Source organism: Cherax quadricarinatus, chromosome 76 (genome assembly GCF_038502225.1).
Source record: "Cherax quadricarinatus isolate ZL_2023a chromosome 76, ASM3850222v1, whole genome shotgun sequence".
Lineage (NCBI taxonomy): Eukaryota > Metazoa > Arthropoda > Malacostraca > Decapoda > Parastacidae > Cherax > Cherax quadricarinatus.
The window spans coordinates 11,388,822-11,404,183 of NC_091367.1; the positions used below are offsets into that span (position 1 = coordinate 11,388,822).

General features: G+C 37.6%; 1 protein-coding gene across 1 annotated transcript in view; it reads right to left on the reverse strand.

Annotated features, from left to right (window-relative positions):
- Positions 1-15,362, reverse strand: part of LOC128703688 (collagen alpha-2(IV) chain) — a 208,302-nt gene that overhangs the window by 151,092 nt on the left and 41,848 nt on the right. The window contains exons 8-11 of the mRNA XM_070101287.1: positions 6,541-6,717; positions 6,006-6,167; positions 4,445-4,606; positions 120-283 (exon numbers count right to left, since the gene is read on the reverse strand). Coding sequence (XP_069957388.1) covers positions 120-283; positions 4,445-4,606; positions 6,006-6,167; positions 6,541-6,717 — 665 coding nt within the window. The remainder of the gene's footprint in view (positions 1-119; positions 284-4,444; positions 4,607-6,005; positions 6,168-6,540; positions 6,718-15,362) is intronic.

Genomic DNA, 15,362 nt, shown 5'->3' on the forward strand with positions numbered 1-15,362 from the left:
GATAAATATTTCCTTTGCTAAAAAATTAATTTACTTTTCCACATTTTTTGGTTTGATCAATTAAATTTTTTCTTGGAAATTATTGTACTTCTAATGTACTCAGCAAACAAAAACTGCACCTTTCTGCCTTGAATTCCTCTTGCTCCATCTAAGCCATTATCTCCTCGTGCACCTTTTGGGCCAAGGTACCCTGGGAGTCCATCATCTCCATGTCTGCCTCTTATTAACTGTCCAGGCAACAGATCACCTGGCTCACCCTTTTTGCCAGTTCTTCCAGAGTAACCTGTAAGCAATATCTTTTACCAACAAGTATTCAACATTAATAAGAGATGTTGCCAGTAGTATGGGAGAAATCAAATCTGAGCTTTTGTAGAAAATGCATTACAGCACTACCATTATATATGCATGTATAAAAATTAGTAAAATATACTGTACTGTATACTGTATTTTTGGTTTTCTTATTTATAGTTTATATTAATTTCTGCATGCATAAACAGTGTTTTAAGACTTATTTTTTTACCAAGTTCAGATGTCAAGCTTCCCCTTGCCATTTACAGAGCTTCTTACAAGGATACTATAAACTTATGTTTGGTATGGTAGTGTTTACCTGTAAGCTATACTGTAAAAGGTACTTGAATAAGTATGAAAAAGGTAATGCAATTTTTATTTTGCACTATCATCAACACTACACCAAATACTTGAACTGCCACTGCTTAGCTTGAGCTGTTTTTCCATCCAGTTGTGTTTCAGTACAGTATATGATGAATATATATTTACATTCTAATAGGACCACCATCTGAGCCAAATATAGTTTCAACATAATGCAAGCTGGTTCCAACATAATGCAAGCTGGTTCCAACATAATGCAAGCTGGTTTTGTTAGGTCAAAATAATGTTTGAATGCAACTACAGTGGAACCTTTACTTACGAGTTTAATCCATTCCATGACCTTGGTCGCATCTGGATTTGCTCATTTGCAGACTCAATTTTCCTCATTTAAATTAACTGAAATGGAATTAATTCATTCCAGTGGAGTTCCAGGCACGAGATAATACTTCAATAATTTCCCTGATATCAATTCTACAGCTTATTTATATATCACAATTTATGTAATATGACATAATAAACAATATTAATAACATAGAAACATGATATACACACTAGAATGAATAAAATACATGTCATTACATATGTGGTTAGTGTGCTACACTCTTAATGCTACACTTAATTGCTACACTCTTAATGCTACACTTTGCCACTGCTGCTTCATGATATCTGCCACTGCTGCTTCATGTTGTCTGCCACTGCTTCTTCATGTTGTCTGCCACTGCTACCTCATGATGTCTGTCACTGCTGCTTCATGATGTCTACCACTGCTGCTTCATGATGTCTACCACTGCTGCTTCATGTTATCTGCCACTGCTACCTCATGATGTCTGCTCCCACTTTTGCTAGCATGTTGAAGAGCTTTCCAACATGCGAAGGTTGAGGGGCAGTGTTAATCGGACAGGTATTGGAAGTGATGTCATTACACAGATAACCCGCACATAAAAGAGAGAAGCTTATGACGACGTTTCGGTCCGACTTGGACCATTGACAAAGTCAGTGTGACTTTGTCAATGGTCCAAGTCGGACTGAAACGTCGTCGTAAGCTTCTCTCTTTTATGTGCGGGTTATTTGTGTAACGTTCCAGTCACGGTATTGTGCCTTTTTGTTATTGATGTCATTAGTTTACTCTTGAACATCGCCAAAGAACCGAACATTTCTGCTACTTTGAGCTCAATTTCAAGATACTTTTAGTTGTAAAACCAATCAAAATCACATCTGTTTCTGTAGTATATCTTCCATTCTATCAAATGAGACCAAAAAAATGAGAATACAACCATAAAAACCATACGGATATATACCGCTAAGGGGAGGCTAATAACTGAGAAGTGAACTCCATTATTTATGGTCTGATTTCTTTCAATATTGGTGTACGCTAAGAAGCATCTTTCCGTCATACATTGCCCAAGTTTCAATAAGATAGTCCAACAAACAACCGAGATCCAATTCCCTAGATCAAGAGCAAGAGCCCCTCACCAGCGTCAAGGAACCTCCCTTGAGGCCCGCTCATATCTGGAAATTTGGCTCATGTCTGGAAGCAAAAATTCGACCAAGCAACTGCTCATATCTGGAAAAACTCACATGTGGATACACTCATAAGTAGAGGTTCCACTGTACTTTTACTAACATAGTGCAGGAAAAAAAAATTACTCAACAATTTCCAGCCTGACTTGGTCAACAAACCAGTTGCAAGTGAACTTGCATTGTTCTACATGGTTCAAACCTTATCATTATTAATTAATGATGCAAGAGGGTGATATAACTGTAGAGTTTTTTAAATACAATTTGGAGAAATAACAAAAAACTGGTATCTCTTTTAACAACACACTGTTATAAGTTTGAGCCAATTAGAATTGGTTATTACTTGAAGCTACATTTAAAATAATTTTATAGTCATTTCTGGATACTGGCCTGGAGCAAAATACATATATGTAATTTTTCCTCAGTTTATTTACAATAGACTCTCACATAATGCAGTGGTTACAGTCCTGAAAACAGTGTTGTATTAGAAACCTCTGTTATATGAACTGAAGAATATATAGGGAAAAATGGGGTCATATTCCTGAGCTAAAAAAAAAAGCCAGACAAGAATACCTAAATCAATTTTTTCTTACTTTACATTCTGGCCAGTGGTACTAGCAGGTCTTGAGATGTATGGAGATGGTTTGGTGTGGCCCTACTGGGCTGTTGTTGGGCTAGGGGGATGGCTGTGGTACTTGGGCTGAGATGGATGCATTACACTAATAACCTACACTGAAACTTGTGACAAAGTTTTGGCCCTGACTTGGACCATTAACTAGTCAAACAGAGAAGTGCGAAGGAAAGAAAACTAGAACATATATGAGAGGGGGTGGGGGACAGGAGTGGTAGAACAGGAGGAAGCAGTAGTAGTGGTAGTTAGTACAGTAGTAGTAGTAGTTAGTAGTAGTGGTAGTTAGTACAGTAGTAATAGTTAGTAGTAGTGGTAGTTAGTACAGTAGTAGTAGTTAGTAGTAGTAGCAGTAATAGTGGTTACTAGTAACAGCAGTAGTAGTCAGTAGTAGTAGTAGCTAGTAGCAATTAGTAGTAGTTACCAGTAGTAATCAGTAGTAGTAGCTAGCATTAACAGCAGTAGTAATTAGTAGCAGTAGTTAGCAGTAGTAGTTACTAGTAGTAATAGTAGTTACTAGTAGCAATAGTTTGTAGTAGTTAGCAGTAGTAGTGTTAGCAATTAGCAGCAGTAGTTAATAGTAGTAGTAATAGCAGAAGTTAGTAGTAGTAGAAGCTAGAAGTAGTAGCAGAAGTTAGTAGTGGTAAAAGTTCGTAGTAGTAGTAGGTAGTAGTAGTAGGTAGTAGTAGGTAGTAGTAGTAGGTAGTAGTAGTTAGTAGTAGTAGTTAGTAGTAGTAGTTAGTAGTAGTAGTAGTAGTAGTAGTTAGTAGTAGTAGTAGTTAGTAGTAGTAGTTAGTAGTTAGTAGTAGTAGCAGTAGTTAGTAGTAGTTAGCAGTAATAGCAGTTAGTAGTAGTAGCAGTAGTAGTAGTTAGCAGCAGCAGTAGTATGTAGTAGCAGTCCTTCTCCTGCGCATATTTGTCAATAGCCAAAAATATCTGACAAAATCAGGCCTCGAGACCCAGAGCAGGGAAACCAGGGACGTAAGACCATCTACATCACAAGCCTAGAAGGCACTTATGATGTAGCCAGTAGCACCAAGGAATCATGAGATGCCTCACTATATGTTGTTGCCAGGCTAGTATAACTTTTTGTCTCGCCCAAAAACCTACCAGGATAAGGTATTACTTTGGGCATTATAGAGTGCAGGTTTTCCTGACATACTTTAATGACACAGACTGAGGACATTTATTTACTCCTTTAAACATTATTATTATTATTATTATTCTTTCAACAAACTGGCCGCATCCCACCAAGGCAAGGCGACCCAAAAGGAAAAATGAAAGCTTCTCCTTTTAAATTTAGTAATATATACAGGAGAAGGGGTTACTAGCTCCTTGCTTCCGGCATTTTAGTCGCCTCTTATGACACGCATGGATTACCAAGGAAGAATTCTGTTCCACTTCCCCATGGAGATTATTATTATTAAACAGTACTAATGGGAAAGTGTTGATCTTTATTGGACACTGGTGACATTTTCCTCTTATTATTACAAGCATTTTTTCTAAATAAAAACTGTGTCATGCAATAACTAGTTTCTTTTATTCCAATTACATTTTCCCCCTTTTTACGAGATTACAATTTCACAAGAAACTATGTATGATCTGCTGAACTGTCACAAGTAAATTATCTGTTGAAGTGTTACAAGTGTATATAGTCTGATGAACTGTCACATATGAAACAAAGCTTACCTGCAGATCCAGGCACACCATCAAGCCCCCTTAACCCTGGAAGGCCAGTTTTCCCTGGGCTACCTTTTGGTCCTCGTGGACCAGGAAGACCTGGTGGACCTATTCGCCCTTGTATCCCATTTTGGCCAGGTGTTCCCACATCACCAATGTCACATGGTTGTCCTGTGAATGAAGGTAATCAGCTATATAAAACCATTTTATGTCCTTTTTTGTAAGCATCATGGTTAGGGGTGTTGAAGTATTGGCAAGCATCATGTTAGAGGTGTCAAAGTATCGGTGTCAGTGGCACTGGCTAATGTTGATATTGGTGTCAGTATCAGTGGGTATCAGCTAATTTTGACAGCATCTATATCTGCCTAAAACTGAGTATCATTATTGCTATTGCCAAAAGTTTGGTATCATCCCATCCTTAACCATGGATTAGTATCCATTATTAGGGATAGTTCAAATTGTACTGTCTCCTGCAGGGTAGTATAAGTCAAGCTAAAACATCCTTTTATGATATTGTACTGATACTCATAGTAAGAAAATACAGAAATGTATTCACCCTATCCATACTGTCTTAGGTGGAAAGTATGTATACAGCAGCCATCCTGAGAGGTACTACCATCCAATCATATGAGTCTTAAACAGATCCCAATTAAATTTATTACATTACTGGTCTCTTCTTTGTCTTGCAATGTCTCCAACCCTCCTTCAGATTGCAGGCGCTGCCTTTTCCACCTCTAGGACTCAAGTCTGGCTAACTGTTTTCCCTGAATCCCTTCATAAAAGTTATCCTGCTTACACTGCAATAGCATGTCATTAAAAACTACTCATCTTTATTCACTCCTATCTAACACACTCACACAAGTCTGCTGGATGCTCAAGCTCTCCTAAAACTTGAAAGCCTCTTGTACCACCTCCCTCCAACCATTCCTGAGATGACCCCTTCCTTTCTACCTTCTACCCCAGATTTATACACCTTCTTTATCAACCCATCCCTCTCTATCTTCCCTACAGGTCTAAACCACCTCAACAAACCCTTCTTAGTTCTCTGAATTATACCCTTGGTCACTCTACATCATCTTTTAATTTCTAAACTTTGAATTCACTGCCCACTCGAACTAGAAAGATTCCCATATCCCAAAAAAGTAATTTTGGATATCCCTGCAACTCATCTGGGTGTGTAATTTCTAACCTAACCCTCTTGCTCTCATTTCTTCCCAAGTAAACAACCTATCCTTGTCTGCCTGAAATATTTTGTGTGCTATAATCAGATAACCTTTTTTCTTTCTTTCATAGTTCATTCCCTTTTACTTGGGAATAAGAACAATGTCTTCACTTCAAAAGTTGGGTCATCACTCGATTATATGTATATGTGAATTTATGGAAAAGCACTTAGGTACCAAAGGACAAGAAGGAGAGGGAAGAAAAAAAAAATCAAATTATCTATGTTTAAACAGTGCATAAGTGTACTTTTTCTGTGAAAATGCTACTTACAAAATTTAGTGCAATCTACATAATTATATACAGCACTTATTAAACTCATAATATGAAAATACTGTGCTTCAGTACTTACTCAAATATGGAAAACAATCATCTCCCTTGACTCCTTTATGACCTGGTAAACCATTACGTCCATTAGCACCCATCAATCCTGGTTCACCTGCAGGTCCTGTGAAGCCTTTGGGTCCTTTGGGACCCACTATGGCTCGCCCTCGCCCAGGATAACCTTTTGGACCTAAATATAACAAGATGATTCAATTACGTATTTCTTGCTTGACTCCTGAAAATTATATCACTTCTCTAGAGCCATAAAATAAATTATATATATATATAAAATACAACTGCTGTATTCATATTTTGAAAATTATAATTTCCAGATCTCCAAGACAAAATCAAATAAAATTTTAATTAAAACTATTTTTGCATCTGTAAAATTATATTATTGTACTTTTCCTTAAATAAACCTTTTTAAATTTCATTGTAGTGCAATGTTCTTAATGTTCTTATTAGTGGTCAAACATAAGGATATAAAATGGCCCAAAATGTAGGAATAAAAGCTAATTTAGCAATATGTACTATAAGCACTACTGATAACTGAGGATATATACCTCTAGGTCCAGGAACACCAGGAGGACCTGGTAGACCATTAGTACCCGGTTGACCAGGACGTCCATCTATGCCCTTACTTCCAAAAGCAGGATCCCCTGGAAGACCCTTTAAGCCAGGAATACCTGGTGGACCCCTTGGGCCACGTGGCCCAGGTTCTCCAATCAGACCAGGGTAGCCTGAAAAAGATGCAATTTTGGGACTAAGAACTATTATGGGAGAGGGTAGCATTATTTCACTGTTTTACTGCTTTATTCTGAAAATGCCCACACTGACATATTGCAAATTAATGATTCAATTATAAAGTAAAATAGACTTAATAATAAGAGATTTTTTTTTTTTTATACAAGTCAGCCGTTTCCCACCGAGGAAGGGTGACCCAAAAAGAAAGAAAAAACTTTCATCATTCAACACTTTCACCATCACTCATACATAATCACTGTCTTTACAGAGGCACTCACACACGACAATATCCCAAACTTCTCCTTTACAGTGCAGGCAATGTACATCTCATTTTCAGGACTCAAGTCCGGCTAACCAGTTTCCCTGAATCCCTTCACAAAATATTACCCGCCTCAGTGTTATGTTAAAAAAAATATAAGTGAGTGGGTTTACAAAAGCTACCACAAGACACTACAAATATGTGACAGCACTGAATAGAGCAGTGAAGAAAGAAGCAGTAATTGGGAAAGATGGTTGACAAGAAGGTGGCACTGCAGGTTTAGCTATACACTACAGAGATGTAGCACGTCTCACTGTTTTGGGTACTTTTACTGCTAGTAAAAGAACATAAGAATGTATGAACACTGTAATAGGTCTACTGGCCCATACTTGGCAGGTCCTTCTCAAATCCAACCATTCCTACACAAATAAATGTCCAACCTATTCCTAAAGCTACCCAAGGAATTAGCTTCAATAACCCATAACTGGAAGGTCCCACTCATATCCAACCCTTTTCACTCATAGGTATAGATATAGGTAGTAGGCTGGTAGACAGCAACCACTCAGGGAGGCACTACCGTCCTGCCAAGTGAGTGTAAAACGAGAGCCTGTAATTGTTTTACATGATGGGAGGATTGCTGGTGTCTTTTTTTTCTGTCTAATAAACATGCAGGATTTCAGGTACGTCTTGCTACTTCTACTTACACTTAGGTCACACTACACATGCATGTATAAGCATATACAGCAGGGCCCCGCTTTATGGCGTTTCGCTTTACGGCGTTCCGCTAATACGGACATTTCAAATTATGACCAAAACTCGCTATACGGCTCCCCCCACCTGTCTTTCTAATAAGGTCACAGCGGCCCACCGAGTTTGTTTACATTCTCCCTGAGCACATCTCCTTATTATGTCTGGAAACTTTCCAAAATTTCAAGTGTTTTAAAGTTATTGTATATTTTATATGTATTGTACTTGATAATTAAACTTGTGTACACCTGTACCTAAATAAACTTACACACTGTGCTGGCATGTAGGTACACATTAAAATCACTAAGAGTCTCTCTACTCTTGATGCAATAATAATAATAATAATAATAATAATAATAATAATAATAATAATAATAATAATAATAATAATAATAATAATAATCTCTTGGGCGCATTAATGTCGCATATTACGTTAATATAGACATTTCCCTTAATCTATCTATGATATTTTTTTCAAAATTATATAAGAAACACATTATGTAACACACAAACATGATACATGCACCCACAGTATAAAAATTTATACAAATATATATGAGATGTTTACCAAACGGTTTGTAGAAGTGTCGGAAGAATTACGTTTTCTCTAGCCCGTCACCTGTTACTAGGGATAACTGTAGAAAAATATTCCTTTCGTATGCCTTCACTTTATAGCTATAATTCTGTACTAACTTGTACACAGTGTAAGAGTATTTGTTTCGTGATTTAATTATTATTATAATAATAAAAATATTATAAGGTAAAAGTTTCACAAACTCTTACAAATGTACATGAATGAACTAAAACTGGACACGTATTAATACCGTCTATTTCGCCTGACCGAGTGATCGTCCACAACCTGTTCAGTTTGTTTGTTTACGCTGTCTGAGCTCGGTGTATCATTAAATGTTGTATATTATGTTAATATACACATTTTCATTAATCCATCCGTGATATTTTTTTCAAAATTATATAATAAACACGATACATAACATAAATACATAACAACATATGTGTAGAGAACCTAGGATAACCCAAAAAAAGTCAGAGTGACTTACTTCCATTGCCTTCACTCAGAGCATCATTTCTTCTCAAAATGATGTTACATGAGAATGGGAGTGTTCTTCTTTATTTATTCTACCGTATCAATGTAGAGACAACCTGTACACAATGTAACTTGTACACAAACCAGACGTGTACACTGTTTACAAAACTTACCTTCGCCTGGTTTGTTTACATAACTCTGCGCCAGTCCTCTCTCATGCACTCATTCTTTCTCTGGTATGGTAGCCTGGCTGACTACCATACATACCACACTTGATTTTTTACAATAAATACTACTCATCTCACCCTATATTTTAAGGTAAGTAATGAGTGAACTGTATATACATTTTATCGCTCTGGGATGCTTAAATATCATAGAATAGTATGTGTGGGTGGGTTGGCCTGGTATGGTAGCCTGGCTGACTACCATACATACCACACTTGATTTTTTACAATAAATACTACTCATCTCACCCTATATTTTAAGGTAAGTAATGAGTGAACTGTATATACATTTTATCGCTCTGGGATGCTTAAATATCATAGAATAGTATGTGTGGGTGGGGTGGCCTGGTATGGTAGCCTGGCTGACTACCATACATACCACACTTGATTTCTTACAATAAATACTACTTGTCTCACTCTAGATTAACCCTTTGACTGTTTTCGACGTATAAATACGTCTTATGAGCCAATGTTTCTGACGTATATATACTCAATAATTCTAGCGGCTTCAAATCAAGTGGGAGAAAGCTGGTAGGCCCACATGTGAGAGAATGGGTCTGTGTGGTCAGTGTGCACCACATAAAAAAAATCCTGCAGCACACATTGCGTAATGAGAAAAAAAAAACTCTGATCGTTTTTTTGGAATAAAACGCCGACTTTGAGGTGTATTTTCGTATAGTATTTATCGTTGTATTCGCGTTTTCATGGTCTTAGGTGATAAAATGGAAAACATATTACAGAAATAGAGATGATTTTCATTACTTTTATGATGAAAACGACCTTGAAACTGAGCTCAAAGTAGCGGAAATGTTCGATTTTTACCAATGTTCAAGAGTAAATAAATCACACCACACGTCCAATACACGTCAACTGGGGAGTCTAATATTCTTTCACTAGTGCACTGATATTATTTATACCATTTTTACAATAATGCAGTCGTCTGCATAACAGTAAATTTTGTATTTTTTTGTATGAATAAAAAATCAAAATAGAAAGCAATAATAATATAAGAGGGGCCTAGAGATGTGACTAATGAACAGAGGATATGTTATTTTAGTGCCACGAATGTCTACCTTGTTTATTCTGGACCCTATTTTGAAATTGGCATCTTTTTTATTTTGCATGAAATTGGCCAAATTGCCAATTTCTGACCACCATATTGGGTAGTCCAAATTAGTAAATGGGAGGTTTCTTGTACTCAGCTGATAGATAAAATGGAGTTCTAAAGAAATAGCTATGAGTTTGGTCCACAGCAAGAATGGAATTGGCTGAAAATAGGGCTCAAAGTCGGCGAAATCGCCGATACGCATATGTCGCAGAGACCGCTAACTTCGCGGGAGCATAATTCCACGAGTTTTCGACCAAATTTCGAACTTTTGGTGTCATTACCATCGGGAAAAGATTCTCTATCATTTCATAAGAAAAAATTTTTTTTTTTTCAAAAATTGAGCGACATAGAATGACAGTTTCAGAGAGGGGCCTGAAACAGTCAAAGGGTTAAGACTATAAATATTTTAAGGTAAGTAATGAGTGCACTATGTGTGTATTGTACTTTTTTATTGTTTTTTGATGCCTGGTTCTATTGCTAACATAATATATGTTAGTGTAAACTTGTTATCTAGTGTTTGTATGCATTTGTAAGTGGAAAAAAAAGGGTGTTCTACTTTACGGCGGTTTCCGCTTTACGGCGATAGCCTGGAACCTAACCCGCCGTATAAGTGGGGCCCTCCTGTATACACACATCCCTCTGGGTTTTCTTCTATTTTCTTTATAGTTTCTGTTCTTGTTTACTTCCTCTTACCTCCATGAGAAAGTGGAACAGAATTCTTCCTCCGTAAGCCATGCGTGTTGTAAGAGGAAACTAAAATGCCGGGAGCAAGTGGCTAGTAACCCCTTCTCCTGTATAAATTACCGAATTTAAAAAGAGAAACTTTTGTTTTTCTTTTTGGGTCACCCTGCCTTGGTGGATACAGCCGGTTTGTTGAAAAAGAAAAAACTTCTTGTCCTTATTACTTTTCCTTTTATATCCACGAGGAAGTGGAATAAGAATCTTTCCTCCGCAAGCCATGCGTACTGTAAAAGTCAACTAAAATGCCGGGAACGATGGGCTAGTAACCTCTTTTCTTGTATAGTCTACTAAAAAGAAAAAGAGGAAAATTGTCAAAATGGGATGTTTGAATGTGTGTGGATGTTGTGCGAATGATAAGAAAGAGACAATTGTGGATGTTATGAATGAGAAGAAGCTGGATGTCCTGGCTTTAAGTGAAAGAAAGCTGAAGGGGGTGGGAGAGTTTCAGTGGAGAGGAATAAATGGGATTAGGTCAGAGGTTTCAAATAGAGTTAGAGCTAAAGAAGAAGTAGCAATAATGTTGAAGGATAAGCTATGGAAGGAAAAGAAGGAGTATAAATGTATTAATTCAAGGATTATGTGGAGTAAAGTAAAGGCTGGATGTGAAAAATGGGTTATAATAAGCGTATATGCACCTAGAGAAGAGAGAAGTGTAGAGGAGAGAGAGAGATTTTGAGAAATGAGTGAATGCATGGGGAGTTTTGAACCAAGTGTGAGAGTACTTGTGGTTGGGGATTTCAAAGCTAAAGTGGGTAAAAATGTTGTTTAGGGAGTAGTAGGTAAATTTGGGGTGCCAGGGGTAAATGAAAATGTGGAGATTTTAATTGAGCTATGTGTAGACAGAGGTTTGGTAATAAGTAATACCTATTTTATGAAAAAGAGGATAAATATATATTTTTTTTTAAAAAGTCACCCATCTCCTACCAAGGCAGGGTGACCCAAAAAGAAAGAAAATCCCCAAAATGAAAATACTTTCATCATCATTCAACACTTTCACCACACTCACACATAATCACTGTTTTTGCAGAGGTGCTCAGAATACAACAGCTTAGAAGTATATATGTATAAAGATACACAACATATCCCTCTAAACTGCTAATATCCCGAGCCCCTCCTTTAGAGTGTAGGCATTGTACTACCCATTTCCAGGACGCAAGTCCTGCTATACAAAAATAACCAGTTTTCCTGAATCCCTTCACTAAATATTACCCTGCTCACACTCCAACAGATCATCAGGTCCCAAATACCATTCATCTCCATTCACTCCTATCGAACACGCTCATGCACGCCTGCTGGAAGTCCAAGCCCCTCGCCCACAAAACCTCCTTTACCCTTTCCTTCCAACCTTTTCGAGGACGACCCCTACCCCGTTTTCCTTCCCCTTCAGATTTATACGCTTTCTGTCATTCTACTTTGATCCATTCTCTCTAAATGACCAAACTACCTCAACAACCCCTCTTCAGCCCTCTGACTAATACTTTTATTAACTCCACACCTTCTCCTAATTTCCACACTCCGAATTTTCTGCATAATATTTACACCACACACTGCCTCCAACCGCCTCCTCGTTGCTGCATTCACAACCCAAGCTTCACACCCATATAAGAGTGTTGGTACTACTATACTTACATTCCCTTCTTTGCCTCCATAGATAACATTTTTTGTCTCCACATATACCTCAACACACCACTCACCTTTTTTCCCTCATCAATTCTACGATTAACCTCATCCTTCATAAATCCATCCGCCGACACGTCAACTCCCAAGTATCTGAAAACATTCACTTCTTCCATACTCCTATTCCCAAATTTAATATCCAATTTTTTTTTATCTAAATCATTTGATACCCTCATCACCTTACTCTTTTCTATGTTCACTTTCAACTTTCTATCTTTACACACACTCCCAAACTCATCCACTAACCTTTGCAATTTTTCTTTAGAATCTCCCATAAGCACAGCATCATCAGCAAAAAGCAACTGTGTCAATTCCCATTTTGTATTTAATTCCCCATAATTTAATCCCACCCCTCTCCTGAACACCCTAGCATTTACTTCTTTTACAACCCCATCTATAAATATATTAAACAACCATGGTGACATTACACATCCCTGTCTAAGACCTACTTTTACTGGTAAGTAGTCTCCCTCTCTTCTACACACCCTAACCTGAGCCTCACTATCCTCATAGAAAACTCTTTACAGCATTTAGTAACTTACCACCTATTCCATATACTTGCAACATCTGCCACATTGATCCCCTATCCACTCTATCATATGCCTTTTCAAAATCCATAAATGCAATAAAAACTTCCCTACCTTTATCTAAATGCTGTTCACATATATGCTTCAATGTAAACACTTGATCTACACATCCCCTACCCGCTCTGAAACCTCCTTGCTTATCTGCAATCCTACATTCTGTCTTATCTCTAATTCTTTCAATTATAACCCTACCGTACACTTTTCCTGGTATACTCAGTAAACTTATTCCTCTATAATTTTTACAATCTCTTTTGTCCCCCTTCCCTTTATATAAAGGGACTATACATGCTCTCTGCCAATCCCTAGGTACCTTCCCCTCTTTCATACATTTATTAAACAAAAATACCAACCACTCCATCACTACATCCCCCCCTGCTTTTAACATTTGTCATGATCCCGTCAGTTCCAGCTGCTTTACCCCCTTTCATTCTACGTAATGCCTCACGCACCTCCCCCACACTCACATCCTGTTCTTCTTCACTCCTAAAAGATGATACACCTCCCTGGCCAGTGCATGAAATTACCGCTTCCCTTTCTTCGTCGACATTTAAAAGTTCCTCAAAATATTCTCGCCATCTACCCAAAACCTCCATCTCCCCATCTACTAACTCCCCTACTCTGTTTTTTAACTGACAAATCCATTCGTTCTCTAGGCTTTCTTAACTTGTTTAACTCACTCCAAATTTTTTTCTTATTTTCATTAAAATTCCTTGACAGTGCCTCTCCCACTATCATCTGCTCTCCTGCACTCTCTTCACCTTTCTTTTACTCTCCATATACTCTTCTTATAACACTTCTGCTTTGTAAAAACCTCTCATAAGCTAACTTATTCTCTTTTATCACACCCTTTACTTTATCATTCCACCAATTACTCCTCTTTCCTCCTGCACCCACCCTCCTACAACCACAAACTTCTGCCCCACATTCTAATACTGCATTTTTAAAACTATTCCAACCCTCTTGAACCCCCCCACTACTCATCCTTGCACCAGTCCACCTTTCTGCCAATAGTTGCTTACATCTCACCCGAACTTCCTCCTCCCTTAGTTTATACACTTTCACCTCCCTCTTGCTTGTTGTTGCCATTTTCCTCTTTTCCCATCTACCTCTTACTCTAACTGTAGCTACAACTAAATAATGATCCGATGTATCAGTTGCCCCTCTATAAACGTGTACATCCTGGAGCCTACCCATCAACCTTTTATCCACCAATACATAATCTAACAAACTACTTTCATTACGTGCTCTATCATACCTTGTATATTTATCCTCTTCTTCATAAAATATGTATTACTTATTACCAAACCTCTTTCTACACATAGGTCAATTAAAGGCTCCCCATTTTCATTTACCCCTGGCACCCCAAATTTACCTACTACTCCCTCCACAACATTTTTGCCCCACTTTAGCACTGAAATCCCCAACTACCATTATTCTCACACTTGGTTCAAAACTACCCACGCATTCACTCAACATTTCCCAAAATCTCTCTCTCTCCTCTACACTTCTCTCTTCTCCAGGTGCATATACACTTACTATAACCCCCTTTTCACATCCAACCTTTATTTTACTCCACATAATCCTTGAATTAATACATTTATAGTCCCTCTTTTCCTGCCATAACTTATCTTTCAACATTATTGCTACTCCTTCTTTAGCTCTAACTATTTGAAACCCATGACCTAATCCCATTTATTCCTCTCCACTGAAACTCTCCCACCCCCTTCAGCTTTGTTTCACTTAAAGCCAGGACATCCAGCTTCTTCTCATTCATAACATCCACAATCATCTCTTTCTTATCATTTGCACAACATCCAAGCACATTCAGACTTCCCACTTTGACAATTTTCTTCTTATTCTTCTTAGTAATTATTACAGGAAAAAGGGTTACTAGCCCATTGTTCCCGGCATTTTAGTTGACTTTTACAACACGCATGGCTTACGGAGGAAAGATTCTTATTCCACTTCCCCATGGATATAAAAGGAAAAGTAATAAAACCAAGAACTATTAAGATAAAATCAAAGAAAATTCAGATGAGTGTGTATAAATAAATGTGTAAATGTATGTGTAGTGTGACCTAAGTGTAAGTAGAAGTAGCAAGACGTACCTATAATCTTGCATATTTATTAGACAGACAAAAGACACCAGCAATCCTACCATCATGTAAAACAATTACAGGCTTTCGTTTCACACTCACTTGGCAGGACGGTAGTACCCCCCTGGGTGGTTGCTGTCTACCAACCTACTACCTA